Source organism: Oryx dammah, unplaced genomic scaffold (assembly GCF_014754425.2).
Source record: "Oryx dammah isolate SB20612 unplaced genomic scaffold, SCBI_Odam_1.1 HiC_scaffold_25, whole genome shotgun sequence".
Classification (NCBI taxonomy): domain Eukaryota; kingdom Metazoa; phylum Chordata; class Mammalia; order Artiodactyla; family Bovidae; genus Oryx; species Oryx dammah.
The window spans coordinates 97,661,206-97,682,302 of record NW_024070209.1 but is presented as its reverse complement, the minus strand read 5'-3'; the positions used below and the strand labels follow the sequence as shown (position 1 = coordinate 97,682,302).

Below are 21,097 nucleotides of genomic sequence, written 5' to 3'. Positions count from 1 at the left end.
TGAGGTTGAGGATGAGGGGGATGAGGGGAAGGAGGAAACAAGGAAAAGGACTCATGCTTCTTAAGTGCCTACCGCATGCCAGGCTCTTTGTGGGCAATATTTCATGGACTCTAGACAATAGCCTCACTAGGAAGACAGTATTATCCCCATTTTACAGATGAAGAAACTGAGGCTCAGGGATATTCATGTTGCCCAACCCGTATCTACCAGACCCTGCAGTAGATCTGTTTGACCCTCTGGTGAAGGCTTTCTGCCCATCTCCCAGCAGACCCAGCTCCCTTTAAATGACTGGACTGAGGGGGTCCCAAAGTCACTTCCTGCCTGTAGACCTGATGTCTATTCCTCAGACATCTGCTATGTCAATTTCAGCCTCAGCAGTCCTTTTGGCTAACTCTTCAGGGTGCCACTTCTCTCTGTCCTGTCAGCTCTTTTCATCACTCCACCCATCCACCTACAGCCCCACCCAAGCCAGCACAAGGGTGATGGTGGAGGCCTCTTCAGGGATCAGGCTACTGGGATTGGAAACACGGGATTGCCAGGATTCAGGAAAGAGGGGAGCTGAGGGGCCACAGAGATCTCCTTCATGGTGAGGCACATGAAGGCCCAGGGAGGGGAAAGGATATCCTCAAGATACTATAGGGCTGGGACAGAGCCAGAACAGAAACCTGGATGCCCTACCCCAAGCCCAGAGCCTGACCTGAACTCACAAAGCTTTCTGTGCCTCAGGTTAAGGGCAGAGTGTCCCCGGAACAACAGAATCGCCCCAGGCTTCTGGGTTCAAGGCCTCATCTGAGGTCCCTGCGGAGGGCTCTTCCATTCTCTGTCCTCACCCTGCCCCACCTCTGGGGAGAGCAGAGACTAATGAGGAGGAGTCAGCCACTTTATGGGGAAGGAGCATGATAAATCCCGCATTTATCCATCATTTCTAGATGCCAGGCAAATGCTTTTCATTTGCACAGGACCGTGAGGTTCAGAAGGGCAGGGCTCGCACTTTTCCATTACAAGAGGTGCTTAATAAATGGGCACTGAGGGAGCGCGGGTTGAGTTCCTTGTCAGGGAACAAAGAGCTCACATGCCATGTGGCATGGCCAGAAAATTACATCAAAAAAATGGGCACTGAGGACTTCCCTGGTGGTACAGTGGATAAGAAGCTGTCTATCAATGCAGGAGATACAGGTTTGATCTCTGGTCAGGGAAGATTCCACATGCCACGGAGCAACTAAGCCAGTGTGCCACAACTACCGAAGCCTGTGTGTCTAGAGCCCGTGCTCCGCAACAAGAACTCACCGCAATGAGAAGCCTGTGCACTGTATGAAGAGTAGCCCCCAAATCACTGCAACTAGAGAAAGCCCGCGAGCAGCAGTGAAAACCCAATGGAACGAGAAATAAGTAATAACAGGGAGCTGAACCCCCAAGTCCTCAAAAAGTGCTCTCATATGGAGAAGATAACTTTACAGATGAGGTAACCAAGGCCTCAGAGAGGTGAAATGACTCATCCAAGGTCACCCAGTCAGGAATGGCAGAGCCGGGGAATCAAACCCGCTGCTGTCGGACTCCAGAGCCTGGAAACTTTCCCATCAGACTCTGCTGCCCCCTAAACATGAGGAGCCAGACTTGGCTTTTTATGTAATTCAATTAAATTCAGTGTAGAACATATTTGGGAGCAGCTGCTCTGTGCCAGGCCCTGTGCTGGTCCCTGGGGATGGGAGGTGATGAGTCAGATGGTTCCCACCCTGAGGCACTCACAGCATGGTGGGAGAGACAAGTAAACAGATAATGCGATGCAGTGTGACATGTGCTGGAATGGAGGTGCACCAGGCCGCACAGAGGGGGAGGTGGTTCACTTGCGGGGGAGGGACTTCCTGTCTCTGTCTTTACCCCTTACTCGTTGACTTCTTTGCAGGGGTGACCCTCTAGTACTTGGGACCCGCCCCCCCAGGACTGGAGAGATAGGGCATCTCGGCTCACAGAGGCTGGGGAGGATATGGGGACCTGGGGTCTACCTTCTTCCCCACCTTCTCCTCACCCAGCAATACCATGGCAACAGTAGTTGCCATGGAAACTGCAGGCGGGGCTGGAAAGGATGGGACTCCCCACAGAGAGCCCCTCCCCAGGCAGAGACATGAACCTTCCCTGGAGCTCTAGCCTGAGAGCACCACCCCCCACCCCTTTCCTGCACAGATGGACCCACTTGGCCCTGGCAGGCCTGAGAGGTAGAGGTCCCTGAGGTGCCACATAGAGGGTGTGGGGAACCCAGAGCCCAGCTGGAGGGGTGATCAGGGGTCTGGGCCAGGCTGCTCCAAGTTGCTGCCTCCCAGGGCTACTTAAAGGACAAGCAGCTTATGGGAAGCAGAGATTAGAGCACATAGCATGTGTGGGAGCAGTGCCTACTCAGACCCAGATTTCCCAGGCCGGGGTGGGGATGGGTGCCCAGGTGGCCAGGGGCTCCATCTTGGCCCTGCCCCAGGCTCTCAGAATTCCCTGGGTGGCTTGTTCAAATGCACATTCCTCAGACAGGCTGGGTCAGAATCTTCAGGGTTGCGGGGTGCAGGGGAGAGGAGGAGGGAATCTGGATTCTAAACACAATCCCCATGTTCCCATCAATTTTAAGGCTCCTGGTTCAGTGACGAGGAACCAGCGCCAGGCAGAGGCCCTGGGTTCGAGTCCTGACTTGGCCATTCTCCAACCTGGTGCCCCTGGGCCAGTTGCTTCACCCTCAGGGCCTCAGGATCCTCAGTTGTAAACCACATGACCTAAAGGAGGCGTCATGTATGACCACACGTGGCTGCACAATGATTCCTGGAGCCTTAGCCTGTGCCTGGAACAGAGCGGGCACTCAGCAGCTGGAGGGGGCTGCCAAGGAGAGCCTCCTGTCCTCAGCCCCCCTCCTTCGGAGAATCCTCCCAAAATTCAGCAAGGAATCCAAGATCCTGAAGAACCGTCTGCCTCACGTCCTCTAGGCACTGAATTGGATCTCAGGATCCTGAGCACATAATGTTGGCTGGAAACGATGGACCTCAAGGAGGAGGAGTTTTCAGAGAACATCTCATTCCCTGTCATTGTCCAGGGGGTGGGATGGAGGCCCAGAGAGGGGCAGGGAGCTGTGAGGCTGCACAGCGATGGAAGGGATGGCTGAGATGGGCCCAGGACCTGGAAGCCTGCTTCTCAGCTAGGCTCATGCCTGGACAGGCAGTGATGAGCACGGCTGTTCCCACATCCAGACTCAGTGCCTCACTGCCCGCTGGATTCTCACGCTGGGCACAGGATTCTCATGCTGGGCACAGGATGGGCTATCATAGGGGCTCAGGCAACCCTGGAAGGAGCAAGCATGGCTGAGCAACTCCACAGCTTCCACCTTTCGCCTGGATAGACTGCCCCATACTCTCAGTTAAAGTGCCCCCAGGGGACTTCCCTGGTGGTCCAGTGGTAGGGGGCCTGGGTTCGATCCTTGGTCAGGGAACTAGATCCCACATGCTGCAACTAAACGATGACCCCTTGTGCTGCAACTAAGACCCGGCGCAGAAAAATAAATAAATATTAAAAAAATAATAAGGTGTCCCGCACCTTTGCACTGGAGATTCGGGCCTGATCTGGTCTCCCGCCAGAGCCACCTCTGCACCTCCCACTCAGCTCCTGGTTTGCCCAAGAAAGGACAGAACAGGTGCTCAGAGAAAAGTGTGCCGGGCCCACCAGCCTCGACTGACGTGTGGGAGGGGTGGCTGGTGACATGCCAGCTCCTCCCACTCATTTTGGACAGATGGTGGTTTCCTGGGGAGGCCTTGCCTCGCCATCTGCAGAGGTACCTTCAAACCTGAAGCACAGGGAGGAGGAAATAAACACATCTCACCACCTCCAGGCACCACATACGGCCTATCGGAACTGGCACTGTCACCCCAGAGGGGCCTGGAGGAATTATACCCAGAGCTGCCACTCCTAGTCTGACAACTGCTCTGGGACCCTGGTTCCCATGTCCTGCTGAGCTCAAACACCACCACAAAGTAGCATGCTTGGACTGGTGTGTGCCCAGTGGCGGTCATCCTTGTCAGTCTCTTGTTTCCTGGACTCTGATGTCAGACAGGCCCGGCATTGGATGTCCGAGCTGTGTGACTATGGATAAATCATCAGACGTCTCTGAATCTCAGTTTCCTTATCAGTAAAATGGGTTTCTGCGAGGCCTATATAACTTAATGTCTGTACCCAGGCGTGGTAGCAATGATGAGAAATAAAACTTGTTGAGGGAGCTGAGCACACAGCCTGGGTTCCCAGGACCATGTCATCAATTGATGCTGCAGGGAGGGAGCTGGAAGATAGGTTTCCTGGGGGCTGGCCAGAGGAGTGGGCGGAGGCCAGAATATTTCCAGCCCAATCTTGCCTTGGAAGTGGAAGGGAAGGTGCCCAACAGACTGTGAGATGCCCTCTGAAGCAGGGAGCCAGGGTGGAGGCGAGGGAGTGGGTGGGCCAAGAAATACAGTGGGGAGGAGGTGAGACTGCTTCCAGGCAACAAGTCCCTCTCTGTTCCTGCCGCCCCAGGAGGCCCTGGGCTGGCCCATGTCACACAGCCCACAAATTTCCAGCTGAGGTTTGAAGATTTCAGGGAAGCCCCAGCCTTAGCTTCTCCTGGTATTCTAATGTCCTGAGAGCAGGGCCTGAATTGGCCCTATTTACACGGTATTCCCAGCACCCAGCTCAGAGCCTGGCACGGAGCAGGCACTTGGGACACCCCTGTTGGCCAAAGGAATGATTGGAAGGAGTTCCTCCATTTTTCCCATTACCGCCCTCATTGTACAGATGTGGAAACTGAGGCACAAGAAAGAGGGTCGCCCAAGTTCACAGTGCAAGTTGGTGACAGGGTAAGACTGGTGCCCTGGGCCCTGGATTCCAAGCCCAGCACTCTCCCCACAACAACCATTCTTCAATATTAAAGAAAACATGTCATCTTTCTTTTCACCTTATCCTTCCATCCTTCCTACCATTCTTCTTTGCCTCTTTCCTTCCTACCTCCCTCCCTGTCTTCCTCCCTCCCTTTCTTTCAAGTGTTGACGACTTTATACTTTCAAAACGGAAACGATTTCTTTTGCCCCTGCTTTAAAAAAATCATATGCTCTCTCATTAAATATTTTTTCAGAAAATACATAAGATGTTGAAAAAATAAAAAGCGACCATCACCCCTAACACCTGGGGCTCAGCATTGTAAACGTTTTATCACTTATAAGAATAGTCATGGCAAACCCTGATGGATTGTTGATTGCTGGCCAAGGATGCTTCCGGGGGCTCTGAAATCTGCATCATCACGAGGTTTCTTCCGGGGGTGATGGAAGTGGTCTAAAATTGGATTGTGATGATGGTTGCACAAATATGCGAAAAATCACTGAAGTGTGCACTAAAGATGGGCGAATCTTACAGCATGTAAATTCTACCTTAATAAAGTTGTTTAAGAAACCTGCAGCCTCTTGATTGATGCTCAAATGGCTGTGTGAGGTTGGCGTGGCCAGTTTTCCCAACTTGAAGGGGAAGAAACAGGCTCAGACAAAGCCAGGTGCCCCTCATGGAGACGGGCTCTGAGCCACACTTGGGTAGCAGCTCTGCCTGTCTAACAGCTCAGCGTGGACTTTTCCCAAGTTGCTCAATATGGAGTTACTTCTGGATCCTTATTTCTTTCATTTATTTCACTGTGCTGGGTCTTTGTTGCAGCATTCGAACTCTTAGTTGTGGCATGTGGGATATAGTTCCCTGACCAAGGATCCAACCTGAGTCCCCTGCATTGGGAGCACAGAGTCTTAGCCACTGGACCACCAGGGAAGTCCCTGGATCGTTATTTCTTATCACAAACAGCCTGAGGTGAAGGAATCTCAGCTCCACTAAATTATCTCCCTGCTCTGAACCTCAGTTTCCCCATCGGTGAAATGGACACAATCCAGCAGCTCCCTCCTATGGCCAATGAGGGGCTGCCTCGAGACCCTGACTGTAGAAGGAGCTATCTAGCAGACTGCCCACTGGCGCTGCCGTGAGTCGCCTGAGTGCCCATCCTGGGCTTGGTGCCTACGTGTGCCAGGGAGCATTGCATTCACCTGCTGAGATGTTTCTCCCGATCTGGGCTGGTGGCCTGGTTTCCCTGTGCTAAGACTGAGGACAAAAGAGTGGCGCAGTGATAAACAGGTAAAACGTTCATAATAACCTTGGTTGGATCTCCTCTGCCAGGAGCTCTCAGCCCAAGGTCACGGGCCTCTTTCTTCCTCTGTGGTCCCTCATTCTGGGAGAAAACTGAGTCCTGCCCCACACGCGAAGGTCACGGGCTGGAGGGTGGTCAGGGAAGGCATCCTAGAGGAGGTGTTGGCTGATGTGAGATCTGGAGGTTGAGCCAGTGAAGGAAGAAGACGGAGGTGGGGTGAGGCACCTTCCTGGCAGAGAGAATAGGAGAGTGAGGGAGAGGGACAGCCCATTCCCCATGAGCTGTAAGATACTTAGGTGGCCCCCGGAGGGGAAGCTCAGCTGGGTATGGCCAGCCTCAGGGCCCCAGCTCAGGAGATAAGGCTCTGCCTGGAGGGCAGGGAGCTAAGAAGGGCTTCAAGCAGAGGCATCAGATTGGGAAGCCCTAGGAAGTTCCGAGCTGCCCGACAGAGAATAGCAAGAGAGGAGTCTGTCCTGGGTGTTGGATAGGACAAAGGTGATGTGGCCCAGGTACAGAAGGGATGGGCTAGGGCAGAACCCACAGGGTCTGTAGACTGCATTGGATGGAGAGGATGTGAGAGGAGCTGGGAGCTGATCCTGGGGCCTCTGGCCGGGGCACTGGGAGGGCAACAGAGGATGAGATGGTTGGATGGCATCACCGATTCAATGGATATGAGCTTGGGCAAACTCTGGGAGATGGTGAGGGACAGGGAGGCCTGATGTGCTGCGGTCCGTGGGCTCCCAGAGTCAGACACGACTTGGTGACCGAACAACATAGGAATTCCAAGTTGCTAGACCTGACTGCTACAATCGGTGGGTATTCCTTAGCCAGCGTTCAGTCCAGGAAGGGGGCAAGAGTGCCCGAGAGACAACCAAGGAGAGCAGAGGAGGAGAAGCTGAGGTGTATGGAGAGGCAGACACAGGGGTTGGGGTGAAGAGGGTGGACATTCACATGGAGATAGAAGACCCGTGCTGGTTCCTGTCCTGCCTCTGATGCACTGCTGTGTGACTTCAGGCAGGTCCCTTACCCTCTCTGTGCCATTTTACTACTTGAAAACTGGGGATGATGCTCCTCCTACTAAGAGGTTGCTGGTTCCAAGAAGACAAAAAGCAACACTGCCCTTGGACCTGGGGGCTCGGGGCCCTGACCTTGGGCCCCATCCTTGCTGGAATCTCTGGCCTCACCTTCCCGTGAGCCTGTGCACCCCTCCTTGTTTGTTCTTGTTTTGGTTGCTCATTCAAGCCTGACTCTTTGTGACCCCATGGATTGTGGCCTGCCAGGCTCCTCTGTCTATGGGATTTCCCAGGCAAGAATGCTGGAGTGGGTTGCCATTTCCTCCTCCAGGGGATCTTCCTGACCCAGGGATCAAACCTGGATCTCCTGCACTGGCAGGTGGATTCTCTGCCGCTGAGCCACCAGGGAGGCTCTTGTGCAGCCCTCCTAGGCCACACTTAAGTGCCCTGGAACTTTCTCTCAGTCTCAAGTATACCTCTAGGTTCTTTCCCACCTGTGGGCTGCCCTCAGTGCAAGGAGGCAACCTCGAGGCTAAGGCTGATGGAGCTGGAAGATGAGGGCAGCCCTGGGAGTGCCCACCCCATCTCAGAACTCAGAGTCTGAAATTCTAAATTCCACACCATCCTGCCAGGTTGCTTTGAAGGTGTGTTTGTCAAGGTGGGAGGGCAGAATGCACTTAGTTAGCAATTCCTTAGCTTGATTTATAACTGGAATATTTAGACATACGGCACGTGGGCTCCACTTCTCCCTTCTATTCCAGGCCTGATAATACCGCGACTGTGACTGGCAGCCTTCGCTCCCACCTGACGCCTCCGCACCAGCCTGCCTGTGTCCCCTCCTCCTGTTTCTGACCCTCCGACCCCAGCCAAGGCCAGGGAAACTCGATTCTCTTGACACCGGGATCAGATGCTGTCTGCCAGAGTCACCTTTCATTCCCAGTTCCTTGGAGCCACTGGGGGTTGGAGAAGACGTCCTCTGGCAGGGATGGGCACACAGGTCTGGCTGAGGGCATGTACCAGGAGCATGCTCTGAGTAGGGAGGGGCACAGCATCGTGGGCTCTCTGGGTCGGGGTGGCTGAAGGGCCCAAAGCGCCTCCCAGACCAGCCTGATCTCACTGCGATCTCTGCTCCTCACTGCCCTTCTCTCCTCCGGTTCCACCTCTGGCCTTTCCTCAGGGGGGGACCCTGCACCTGGAGTGGTTCACTCCTATGCCTGACCAAGTCCTATTTTCTCTCAGGCGCAGACTTAACTGCTCAGATGCCTTCTCTGGCCCCCTGATGACTCCTGCTCCCTACAACATCAGACTCCTGGTACCCTTCTTCAAACCCACAACATAAGAGCTCTTTGTGTAATGTAGCCTCTGTCTGTCCCGCTCAGCTGTGAGTCCCCCGAGAACAGGGATGGGTCTGGCTTGTTCACAGCTCTATCCTCAGGGCCTGGCGCACTGCAAGTGCCAAGGAGATGTCAGTTCCCTCCGCCTCTCTACTTTCGATGTCTCAATTATGCCCTAATCCTCTTTGGCCTCAGTCTCTGAATCTGGGAAATGGGATGTAGCCTGAGGTGTTCAGAGGAAGAGACAGATCCTAGTAGTGGAGAATGCTCTGTCCCCCATGGCAGGGCCTGGGGCTGACCAAGAGAAGGGCTCTCAGAGGCCAGAGACTGGCACAAGGTCTGTGCTGGGACCAGAATGCAGAGACAGGGGATTGGTAGGAGGCAGGGGGCCTGAGCAAAAGGTTTCCCAGGTGGCTCAGGGGTAAAGAATCTGCCTGCCAATACGGGAGCCCTAGGAGATGCCGGCTCAATCCCCAGGTCGGGAAGATGCCCTGGAGAAGGAAATGGCAACCCACTCCAGTATTCTCGCCTGGGAAATCCCACAGACAGAGGAGCCTGGCGGGCTACAGTCAGTCCATGGGGTTGCAAAGAGTTAGACACAACTCAGTGACTGACTAACCACTCAGTGAGCCTGAGCTGGAGTAGGCAGAGTCAGCAGAGGAAACCAAAACCCTATCCCCCAGGCTGCCCTTTGGGCTCTGGGCAGAGGCTCACTCACCAGGCTCCCTGCCCCACCTGTATCCTTGCCCCTCCTCCCAGCTGGTACCTATGCCCAGGCAGGAACAGAATGGGCATGTTCTCTGGGCCAGACCTGACCTGAGTGCTTCACGGGCATGATGTCAACACTCGCCACAGTCCCGTGATGGAGGTGCTATTATTATCCCCATTTTACAGATGAGGAAAGAGCAGCTGGGCAGGGTTTAAAAAACATGCCCAAGTTTGCCCAGTGTGTAAGTACCAGACCTAAGCTGCAAACCCAGGTCTGATTCCAAAGCCTGAGCGCTCAGCCCCTCTGTCACACTCCTGCTGGCCCTGGCCTCCCCAGGGGGCCAAACAGGAGGGAAGATGGGCAGTGCCCAATAGTCAGCATGCCTGGGCCTCAGAGTGAGTGAGGCCAGGGGTGCCAGAGCCTGGAAGCCTGTCTCAGGACACCTAACTTGGTGCCGGATGGGTATAGTGGGGAGGGGGCACGCAGCTGGGGGCAGACGAAGGGAAACCTGGAGCCCCAGACATCTGCTCACAAAGTGCTGGGATGTCCGGGGGCCCACGCACACTCCGCTGTCTGCGCTAACCACCGAGATGATCTCATCTACGCTCACGAGTTGACATCCCATCTTTTCCAAATTTGTATTTCCAGCCCGCCTTCCCTCTGAGCTTCCGACTTGCATCACCACACTGCCCACCTGACATCTCAGATTCAACGAGTTCAGACCCAGACTCCCGATCTTACCCCCTGACCCCCAGCCTGCTCCTCCCAGCCTCTGTTAATGTACCAACACCCACCGGGTTCAGAGGTGCTAAAGTCATCCTGGATTCTTCTTTCCTCACCTTCTACATCTCATCCTCCAGCAGGTTTTGTGGGACTGTCCTCCAAAATACATCCTGAACCCCACTGTTCTCCCCCTCTCTCTGCCAACGCCCTGGTCCAGCCCCACTTTGCCCAGCGCAGCAGCCTCTGGACCTGTTTCCTGTCGCCTTCCCCAAGTCACACACTTGCTGGAAGCAGCTCAAGTCATTCCACTACTTAAGAGCTTCTGATAAGAATGAAAACAAACGTCGTTCCTCAGCTTAATCTGAGGCCCCTGCCTACCTCTCCCATGCTGTGTTCACCTTGCCCACCAAACACCAGCCACAGTGCTTCCTTTCTGTTCTTCAAAGATACCAAATTCGTTACTGCCCCAGGGTCTTTGCATGAGCTGTTCCCTCAGCCTAGAATGCTTCTCCCCAAATAGTCACATGACTTCTTGTCCCTCAGTTCTCATCTCAGATGCCACGGATTCCTAGACACCTTCTCTGACCTCCCTGTGGAAAGTGGCCCTTTTCACTCCCAGCATTGACTATGGCCCCCAGTTTCACGTACGTCTGCTGGATGGCTGAACAAATCAACCTCAGCCTTCCTTTCTGTAAAAGGGAGACAAAGAAAAAGCACAGATCCAGAGCAGCCCTGCTAGGGTCCTGGGCAGCTGCCTGGGCCACCGCCACTGCAGAGATTACAACAAGGCCCTCTTGGGTGCCCGGAAGCCTGGAGCAGCCTCTGCTTCCTCTGATATATTTTCCACTTCCTCTCCATGGGGGGTTGACTCCCGGGAAACCCTAGGAGACAGAGCGGCTGTTACCATGCACACGAGTCTGGGGACCCAGCCCAAGGTGGAGAGGTGGGGATCCATGGCGAGGCAGACTGTGGGGACCCCAGTGAACCTGTTTCCCACTCCAGTCCTGGCCTCCTCACTCGCTTTCATGAGAATCAACTAATGCATCCCTGTGCACGCCACTGTACGCCAGGCCCCTACTCTGCCCCAGAACTGCGCCTGGACACCCTGTGTATCCTCCCGCGGGGCCGCAGTCAAAGGCTATTGGATTGTGGAGGGCAGCGAGAGGGTCCAAGCCTCTGGGGGCAGAGTCTGAATCTCACTCGACCCCTCAACAAGCTAACAGTTGCGGAAGTCAGCTGTGGCCAGGCTGGCCTGCTGTGCGGTCCACCCTCGGCAACTCTCTCGGCTGGATGGTGGACTCCGAGACGGCAGCGGCTAGGTCTCCTGGCCCACACAGGCCCCAAACCTAACTGAACATTGATACCGCCCTTCCACGAGTCTATAAAAGGGGGCTTTTACACTCGTGAACTCGCTGGAGCCCCACACCCATGTCTCAGGAAGGCAGGGCGGCAGCTGGCAGTGGGCCCATTCCTCAGATGGGGAAAGTGGGGGTCCATGCACCTGCATGTTCCCGTGTTCAGTGCTGAGCTGGGCTGTTAGAGGTGGTGCAGGCCCCAGATGGGAGCCTGACAGGCACGGTCCTTCTTGGCCCTGTGACCTTGGACAGGGCCTCTAACCTCAGCGTCTCAGTTTCCTCCCCTGCAGGGTGGTCATCACAGTACCCGCCTCACGGGGCTCTTGTGACCCATCCCGTATAGCCTGGCAGGGGGCACAGGGGAAGGGCCTGGCAGATGGTGGCTGAGGTCAGCTGCCCCCCGGTGCCTCCTGCCCAGAGCACGCAGCAGGCACAGAGCATGCATGAGCAGAGCGGGGAGAGGCAGGCCTGTGGTTTGTACCCTGAAAAGTGCAGGATGTCCACAACTGTCATCTAAAGCATGACGGCCTCAGGGGCTGTATTGCCTCCAGGGTCCTCCCACCCCCCTCGCGGTGACTGTTGAGCCGTAGGGACAGGGACCATCTCTGTGTCTCTGGTCTATGTCTCTGCAGCTCTGGGGGAAGTTGGGGTCACATGAGCAGGAAAGGGGTTCTCTGGAAGCCCTTCCCCGGGAGACAGACGGCGTCACCCCTGCTGATCAGATGGGCCCGGCCGCCCCCACAGTGGCTCTCCTGCGTCCCACAGATACATATATCCGTGCAGTATCCTTCTCTCTCACCCCTGAGGCTGACACTGGGCCTTCTCAGGTCATTTGAGGGGCAGGGATGACCGTCCAGTCTAATCGCCCACATTAGAGATGGGGAAACTGAGGCTCAGAGAGGGCAGTGACTCGCTGGAGGTTTCACAGCAGAACCTGGCTTGGGACTCAGGATGTCTCAGCCCAGAACTGCCATCCCTGGGATGAGGGGAGGAGAAAGCCCTCTCTGCCTGCCTCCCCCTCTGGCACAGGTCATCCGCCTCTTTACCCATGAAGGTCATTGGGCGAAAGCTAGGGTTTCTGAAGGAGCTTAGGAAGGCAGATGACAGAATGGGGAGGTCAGTGTCGATTCTCTTGCCTCCTCCCTCAGTCTGCCCAGCAACCCCCCTCCGCCTCCAGCCCCCGGGGAAGAGCGCCGGCCTCTCTCTCCTTCTCAGCCCCCGGAAAGCCCATCTCTGTCTCCCCTTCTTGGGGAGAGCCTGGGGGGTGGTCACGACCCTGCCTGCCTCCCTAAACCCAGGGCTCTTTGTCTTGGTGGTTGCCCCTGACTCCTTGCCACCTGGCCCTCCCGGCGCCTTGTGGGATCCGAGGCAGGAGGGGGATTAGGTCGTGCAAATGGCTCCCCCCACCCCTCCCCGCCAGCCCGCCTCCCTCCCTGTCTTAGTCATCTCTGTCCTCCACCGCCTTCTCCCTCCATTCCAATCCCTCTGCCAGGCCAAGGGGAGGACGACACTGACAGGCGCCCCCCCCCACCCATGGGCGGCGGCAGGGCAAGGGGCCGGCGGCTCGGGGAAGGCTCAGAGGCGCTGGCTCCCCCCACCCCCTCTTCCTCATCCTGCAGTCGCGCCTCCCCCCTCTTCCGCGCTGCGCACGGATGGCGGCCGGAGCCGCAGAGGTGTGTGTGACGGGGGAGACTATCTGGTCCCCGATGCTCAAGGGGCCATGTCCTCTCCCAGGGGCGACGGGAGGCGTGACCCCCCACCGCAGTCCAGGAGTCCCCATGAGAGGAGGGGGAGCTGTCCACAGAGCCTGGGGGCATGGGCCCAGGGGTGCTGCCCGCTTCAAGAGACCCCCTCAGAACCGAGGGGAGTCATGCAGGCCCCTCGGTACCCATGGGGGGTTCGGGGTGGGGGAACAGCCCTTTGCCCGGGTCTGCTGTCTTTCTAAAGGATGGAGCGGAGGAGGGGGGCGTGAGCCCGCGGCCGCAGGCTTGACGTCTGCGGCCCAGCGGGGATGAGGAGGGTGGAGGGCGCTGCGCCCCCGAAGGGCTCTCGTCGCGGGGGAGGGCCGCCTCCTCCTTCTGGCTGGAGGTGGGGGCGGGGGGGTGGCGCGCTGTCCGCCGTGCAGCGCCAGGGGGCTACGAGGTCCCGGCGCCGTCGGGGCCGGGTCCCGAGACTCAAGAGGACCCGGGCGCGGGGAGTCCGCGTCCCAGGGGCGCGCCGCTTCCTACCTGCCTACGAAATTCTCGAGCACCGAGCTCTTGCCGGCGCTCTGGCCGCCCACCACGGCGATCTGCGGCAGGTCGAGGTCCGCGTTCTGGCCGATGGCGGAGAAGGCATCCTGCAGCCGGTTGACCAGCGGGATGAGATCCTCCATGCCACGGTTGCCCATGGCTGCGGCTGGCCCAGCAGGCTGCGATCCGGCCGCCGCTTGGGCTCCCGGCTTCGGCTCCGCGGATGCAGCGGCGCGCTCCGACGCTTTTCTGCGCCGTGGGTCCCCCCGCCCCTCGGGGATCGGAGCGCCGCGCTGCGCAGGGATGCCGCGAGGGGGCGCCCGCTGCGCCGCGGGTCGGCAGCCGTGCGCAGGCGCCGCCCGTAGCACTATGGGGACTGTAGTTTTCAATTTCTGCGGCTTTTGGGGGCGCTCGAGCCGTGTCTGGGGGAGGCACAGATGCTGCACCGCACGTTATCTTTCCTGGAAACGGGCAAAGTCTCCTAGGTACCAGGTGCCCTTAGTACCAGACTCCTTGGAGAGTAGTCGTGGCTGCCTCACTCCCTCTTACAGATGGGGAAACTGAGGCTTGGAGGCACGGCCTCCTTCCAAGGTCATAGTCTTCTGACCTTCAGTTTCACTCGGCTTCAGTGCCTTCTACTTTAGGTTGTAACACTAATTTATCTCCGGCATTTCCCTTCCCGCCTTTGGGCCTCAATCTCCCTGTTTCTAGAAGGAAAACATATAGAGCATTAATTTAACAAATATTTACTGAACACGTAACTGTAAGCCATACCCTGTTCTAGGCGCTGGAGATATAGCCGTAAACAAGACAGACCAGGTCTCTACCCTCATAGATCTTACAGTGGAGACAGACAGTAAATGAATAAACAGATAAATGAAACACTACAAGTGAAGATAGTGTACACTAATAGTGATGCGAGAAATAAACAGAGCATATGAAGAGTTCTCTTTAGCCTGGCAGGTTAGGAGGGTTCTCTGTGGAGGTGACAGTTGAGAAGAGACCTGAATGGTGAGAAGCAGCAGCAGCTGCTGCTGCTGCTAAGTCGCTTCAGTCGTGTCCAACTCTGTGCGACCCCATAGATGGCAGCCCACCAGGCTCCGCTGTCCCTGGGATTCTCAAGGCAAGAACACTGGAGTGGGTTGCCATTTCCTTCTCTAATGCATGAAAGTGAAAAGTGAAAGTGAAGTCGCTCAGTCGTGTCCGACTCTTCGAGACCCCAGGGACTGCAGCCTACCAGGCTCCTCTGTCCATGAGATTTTCCAGGCAAGAGTACTGGAGTGGGCTGCCATTGCCTTCTCCGAGGAGCAGCTAGCCAGGCCAAATGAACAGCAGGTACAAAGGCCCTGACACTTGGAAGGGCCTTCTTGGGACAGTTGGAACGTCTTGTCCTGGTAAGTGAAGTGTTCTCCCCAAACCATCAAGGTGGTGGTAAAACAGTAGGGCTCGAATCCAGGACTCTTGAAACCCTACCCTATTTATTTTTTTCACATAGAAAGACCGGGGGGCCCCAAGCCAAGTTTTCCACCTCTGCATTTAAGGAACCTAACTGGGACTCCCCACAAGGAGACTAGGGAAGAGAGAACAGAGAACAGAGAGAGAACCCTGGAGAACAGAGGAGCCTAGAGAGCTACAGTCCATGAGGTTGCAAGGAGGTGGGCATGACTTAGAGACTAGCAACAACAACAGTCCTGTTCTACTGGGGATCAGTAGGTCACCATCTGTGAACAGAGTGGGGGCCGCTGCTGGGAGATCAGTAGTCTGTAAATTGGAGACTGTGCTTCGTTCACTCATTTAATAGATATTTATTAAACCAGGAACTCTGCTAGACCTCAGAGATAAAGCAGGGAGCAAAATGGATGAAGCCTTTACCTTCATGTGGCTTATAGTCTAGTAGAAAAAGAAGGACAAAGTACAAATGAGCCCATAAATGTGACTGTCAGATAGCCATGAGTACTTTGAAAGGCAAAAAAGCTGGAGAAGTTGGAGGGGGGTGCTGTGTTGCTGTTTTGCATACAGTGGTTGGAGGAGGATTCTGGTAAGGTAAAAATTTGAGCAGACCTGAAGGAAGTATGGGAGTAAGCCATGTGGACATCTGGGGAACATCTGGGCAGAGAGGAATAAGCGGATCCCATTCCAAGAGCCTGACCTGGGTCTTAGATGAGCTGTGTGATCCAGGTTCCTCCATATCTTTGAGCCTCAGTGATCTAATCTGGGTAATGGGGATAATGATAGACTGGAATGCCTGTGAAGGGCATGGCCCCGGCCTGAGGCTCAGGCGACCCTTATTAAATCACTGCTTTGAGGATGCTGGTGATCACAACCTTCCAGAGAACTGGATGTGGATGTGGAACTGCACATCCTGTGTGGCTGCTCCCAGCCAGCCCATTGTTATGCTCCAGAACCAGAGAGGGCAGAGATGAAGCCTGGATTGGTGCCATTCATTTATTTAGAGGGTGCCAGTTACAGTCATCCTAAAGGGGCGCCATTGTGGCTGGTTTGTTTTTCCTAATTACAGTAGCAAAACGTATTGTAAAAATCAGACTTTACACAGTATTTGAAAACTTCTGGTCATCCCCCCACCCCGAGATAACCACTATTTAGAGTTTATTCTCTGGTTTATCCCATGTATATTCATTTTGTTTCATTTTGTTTTTTACAGAAATGGGATCATACTATAAATCCTGTCTTGCTGAATCACCCATGCCAGACGAGCAGCCTGGGTATCACCCTGAGTTGGTCAGAAATACACAATCTCATGCTTCACTCATGCTGGATCACAACCTGCATTTAACAAGAATCAAGAGCCCCGGAGATTCCTGTGCACATCAGAGCTGGAGAAGCTCTAATATATATTATTACATGCAACTTGGTTTTTTAGCAACAGTAAGTCTTTGAGGTCTCTCAGTGTAAGAACAGATTGGTCAAGTTCCTTGTCCGCAGCTGCATAATTCCCACTGTTTAGTAGTGCTTTGGTTTTGTTCTCGGGTTCGGGGAAAATGATTGTGCCGGGCTTGAAGAATGGATGGATAAAATGCCACTTGGGGGTGTGTGTGTGGAGAAGGGTTGATGTTCTGGGCAGAGGAATCAGCATAAGCAAAGGTATGGGATCAGAAAGGAAACGAACCTGATGGCTATACTGGCCTCATTCCTATGGGGCTTCCCAGGTGGCTCAGGGGTAAGGAAGCCTCCTGCCCGTGCAGAAGGTGCAAGAGACCCGGGTCCAAGCCCTGGGTCGGGAAGACCCCTGGAGGAGGAAATGGCACCCCGCGCCAGGATTCTGGCCTGCAAAAGCCCATGGACAGGGGAACCTGGCAGAGCTACAGTCCATGAGGTCAGAAAGAGTTGGACATGACTGAGCAACTGAGCGTGCGCGAGCGCACACACACACACACACACACACACACACACACACACTCATTCCCACAGGGCTTGGTGAGGACCAAAGGAGGGATGCTGCAGATGGTTCTCCCAGGTGCTGAGAAGCTGGGAGTCCCGAAGGCCAATGAGTTAAATGAGAGTCTTAGAAATGGCTTTGACCCTCTATTTTGAACACTAATGGGGGAGAATTCTCTCTGGAGCCCTTGAAGCTGTAACCACAACCTGTACTGGCAGATCAGCAACAAGAACACTCATTGGGCATTTCTCCCTGGGCCAGATTACTGTGCTGAAAGAGTCACCCCTCAGGAGTGGGGAGGAGTTCCTATTAGTTCTCCTTGACAGATGAAGCAACTGAGGCACAAAGAGGGATGTGGCCGAGGGCACAAAGCCAGAAAATGATGGAGTGAAGATGTGAATGGAGCTTGGTGAGACTGGGCTTCCATGTTTACAGCCTATACTGCACCAGCTGTTGTTATCTGCATGCTTCTAATGCACATGAAATGAAATGCTAGTCCCTTCTGATGGGGTTTTTGTTGGGCATACAGCAGGTGCTCAATAAATGCTGACTGTATTGAATTTCTCAATAGCTTTATTATGCAGCACTTGACCAAGCCATTATATTTAGTCATGAAGTCTGCTCAGGGTCTGGCCCTTTGGATTCATTCATTCTTCAACAGGATTTAAAAAAAAAAATGTTTACTTAAGTATTTGGCTGTGCCAGGTCTCAGCTGTGGCACATGGGGTCTTCAATCTTTGTTGCAGGTGTGACCTTTTTTTTCAGTTGCTGCATTCAGGATCTTTAGTTGTGGCATGTGGGATCTAGTTCCCTGACCAGGGATCAAGGCTGGGCCCCTGCATTTGGAGCTTGGAGTCTTAGCCACTGGACCACCAGGGAAGTCCCTCTTCAACAGGTATTGATCAGGTACTTCATGCCAGACCTCAAGCAAGACATAAGGGGATGAAGAGGTTAACAAGATGCAGAAGTTGAACCCTCCTAGAATGTGGATCACAGAGGAGAGAAAGACAAGAAAGTGGTCCAGGTGGGTGAAGCCAAGACACCTGGCTGTGTTAGGCAAGGTCACTGCTGAAGCCGGCTGGGCCAGGCTGGGGCTTCACATAGTGCCTTTCTCTGTGTGGCTGGGGGCTGGGCACCAAGATTTCCCAGAGGCTTTGGGGCACCAGTGGTCCAGGCATCTGTGCTTGCACTCCCTCATCTTACAATGAGGAGCTCCCCGTAAGTCTGGAACAAGGCACGTACTCTTGTGTACTGAGGATCAAGGGTACAGTTCTCTAGCTAGACTGCCTGGTGTTCAAATCCCACCCCAACGACTATCTAACCCAGTGACCTTGGACAAGTCATTTCACCTAGCTGGCCCTCAGTTTCTGCATCTGCAAAAAGGGGATAAGACTATTAACTACCTCATAGGGTTATATGAGGAGGATTCAATGATGTAATAATTCAGAGAAAATATGAGAACAGTGCCTGAAACAGTGAATAACTAGAGCTACGATTACTGTGATTATAATCATCATTACCACAGTACTCTCTAAAGAAACTTCAACCTCATGAAGGTAGCAAAAGATGTCACCTCTCTTTTTTAAAATTTATTTTATTCATTTAGCAGTGCTGGGCCTTAGTTGTGGTATGAGAGATCTTTAGTTGCGGCATATGAACTCTGAATTGCAGCATGTGGGATCTAGTTCCCTGAGCAGGGATCGAACCTGGGCTCCCTGCTTTGGGAATGTGGGGTCTTAGCCACTTGGCCAACAGGGAAGTCCTGGGCTGTCACCTCTTGGTGGGAAGGTTAAAGGATTGTAGACACGCCAGGATTTGTCCAGGAGAGACAGAGCTAGGTCTGGAGGCATGGATTGGGGGCCAGCTCTGTCCCTGGATGGCTCAGCTTGTGAGAATCTCAGGCCCCAGTGAGCCCTAGATTGTCCAGTTATTCCCCATGTGGACAGAGAGCTTTGAGGGTGCATCTGACGATCAAGAAAGGCCTCTTGGGCTTCCCTGGTGGCTCAGTGGTAAAGAATCCACCTGCCAGGGCAGGAGACATCAGTTCGATCCCTGATCTGGGAAGATGCCACATGCTGCAGAGCAGCTAAGCCAGTGCACTCAACTATTGAGCCTGTGCTCTAGAGCCCAGGAGCCACAACTACTGAGCCCACACACCCTAGAATGTGTGCTGTACAAAAGGAGAAGTCACTGCAATGAGAAGCCCGAGCATCACAGCAGGAGAGGAGCCCCCGCTTGCTGCAACTGCAGAAAAGCCTGCATAGAAACAAAGACTCAGAATAGCCAAAAATAAATAAAAAATTTAAAAAGGAGTTAAAAAAAAAAAAAAAAGAAAGGCCTCCTGAGAAGGTGATGTTTGAATGGAGCAGCAAAGACTGGACGGGAATCAGCCTGGTGATGAGTGACAGGAGAGGGGAGATTCTGAGGGAGATTTGGTTCCTCTGGGGACAGAAGGTTGCCACTGTGGCTGAAGCTGGTAAGTGGGGGGTGGCGGCTGGGCGAGCCTGTTACACACAAGTCAGTCCTGTCCAGCAGAGATGGCCACACTCAGATCCCAAGTTGGGAGGGGTCCTGCCCCAGGTCACTCTGAAGGGTAGGAGCAGCAACAAGGGGCTGCCCACCCTGCCACTCCCTGCCTCTGTTCTCTGTTCCCCTCTGTTCACTTAGTAGTAGGTAAAGGCACAAGTGGATGAAAGCTTCTTGCCTGAAGAGTCCCATGGATAGAGGAGCCTGGCAAGCTAGAGTCCCTGGGGTGACAAGAGTCAGAGACGACTTAGCGACTACACCACCACCATAATAATCACACTATATGATATCGTCATGAGAAGAGACAGATTCCTGGAGCAAATAGGTCTGGACATGGCGCCACCCGAGTATAAGTCTATTTCATGGTGAAGGTGCACCTCAATGTGGAGGCAAGAATGAGGCCTCTAGCCGATGCTACATCCTCAGACCTCATTTGGGATTCAGAGATGAGGCCTCAGCCTCTGAGCATACTTCATTGGGGGGCTTTGCTTGCGAGGGGTTGGTTTAAAGGAATTAACACGAGGGACTTCCCTGGCAGTACAGTGGTTAAGAATCAGTGCTTCCACTGGAGCGGGTCTGGGAACTTAGATCCCACATGCCCTGAGGTTCAGCGGAAAAAAAAAAAAAAAGGCAATTAACATGAGTCTAGCCCCAGTGTCCTCAGAGCATTCTCTGATCTCCAGGGAGGCAGCACAAGGTCACATACATTCCAAAAAATGTCCACATCCTCCTCATGAAAAAGTCATCCAAACGGATCATAGCAAATTATTTTTAAAAAGGAAGGTGAATCTCCGTCCCCATGAACCCACTACACACATTTATTCTTTCCAAAAACTGGGATCGTGATGTGTATGCAGATTTGTAACCTGCTGAGTTCACTTTATACCATATCGTGTTTAAATATCCTTTGAAGACATAATTTCTGAAGGCTGTGTGCTATTCCTTAAGAGGCTGCTGCTGCTGCTGCTAAGTCATTTCAGTCATGGCAGACACCATGATTTATTTAGCTATTCTCCAAAGTTGATTATTTCCCTGACCACTATTATAGATGTTTCTGTGCACATGCTGGCTTTTAAAAGGACTTCTTTCTGATTATTTTCTTGGGCTAGATTCCTACAAGTGGGGTTACCAGGTCAAGGGGCAGAACACGTTCAAGAGTCTTGATAGAGAATTTGCAGATTACTTTCCAGAAAGATGAACCAACACAAGAAGCCAGTGCTGGCGTCCCTATTTTCACCAACATGAGCGTTAGTTTCAGGTTTATACATATAGTTTTTGAACTGTGGTGTTGGAGAAGACTCTTAAGAGTCTGTTGGACAGCAAGGAGATCCAACTAGTCCATCCTAAAGGAAACCAGTCCTGAATATTCATTGGAAGGACTGACGCTGAAGCTGAAGCGCCAATCCTTTGGCCACCTGATGCGAAGAACTGACTCATTTGAAAAGACCCTGAAGCTGGAGAAGATTGAAGGCAGGAGGAGAAGGGGACAACAGAGGATGAGATGGTTGGATGGCATCACCCACTCAATGGACATGATTCTGAGTAAACTCTGGGAGTTGGTGATGGACAGGGAGGCCTGGCAAGCTGCAGTCCATGGGGTCGCAAAGAGTCAGACAGGACTGAGCAACTGAACTGAACCA

The 21,097-nt window shown here is 53.9% G+C and overlaps 1 protein-coding gene and 1 long non-coding RNA gene across 16 annotated transcripts in view; one reads left to right on the top strand and one right to left on the bottom strand.

Annotated features, from left to right (window-relative positions):
• Positions 1-13,783, bottom strand: part of DNM1 (dynamin 1) — a 43,496-nt gene extending 29,713 nt beyond the window's left edge. For all 15 annotated transcript variants that reach the window (XR_005718460.1, XR_005718462.1, XR_005718461.1 and 12 more), the window contains exon 1: positions 13,532-13,783. Coding sequence is in view for 9 of the 15 variants with exons in the window: in XM_040225242.1 (XP_040081176.1) it covers positions 13,532-13,692 (161 nt within the window). In the remaining 6 variants the exon portion in view is untranslated. The remainder of the gene's footprint in view (positions 1-13,531) is intronic.
• LOC120852044 lies at positions 12,851-16,547 on the top strand. Its single transcript, XR_005718465.1, has 2 exons — positions 12,851-12,976; positions 16,197-16,547. It is a non-coding gene; the product is annotated as an uncharacterized LOC120852044 (long non-coding RNA).
• The last annotated feature ends 4,550 nt before the right edge of the window (positions 16,548-21,097 follow it).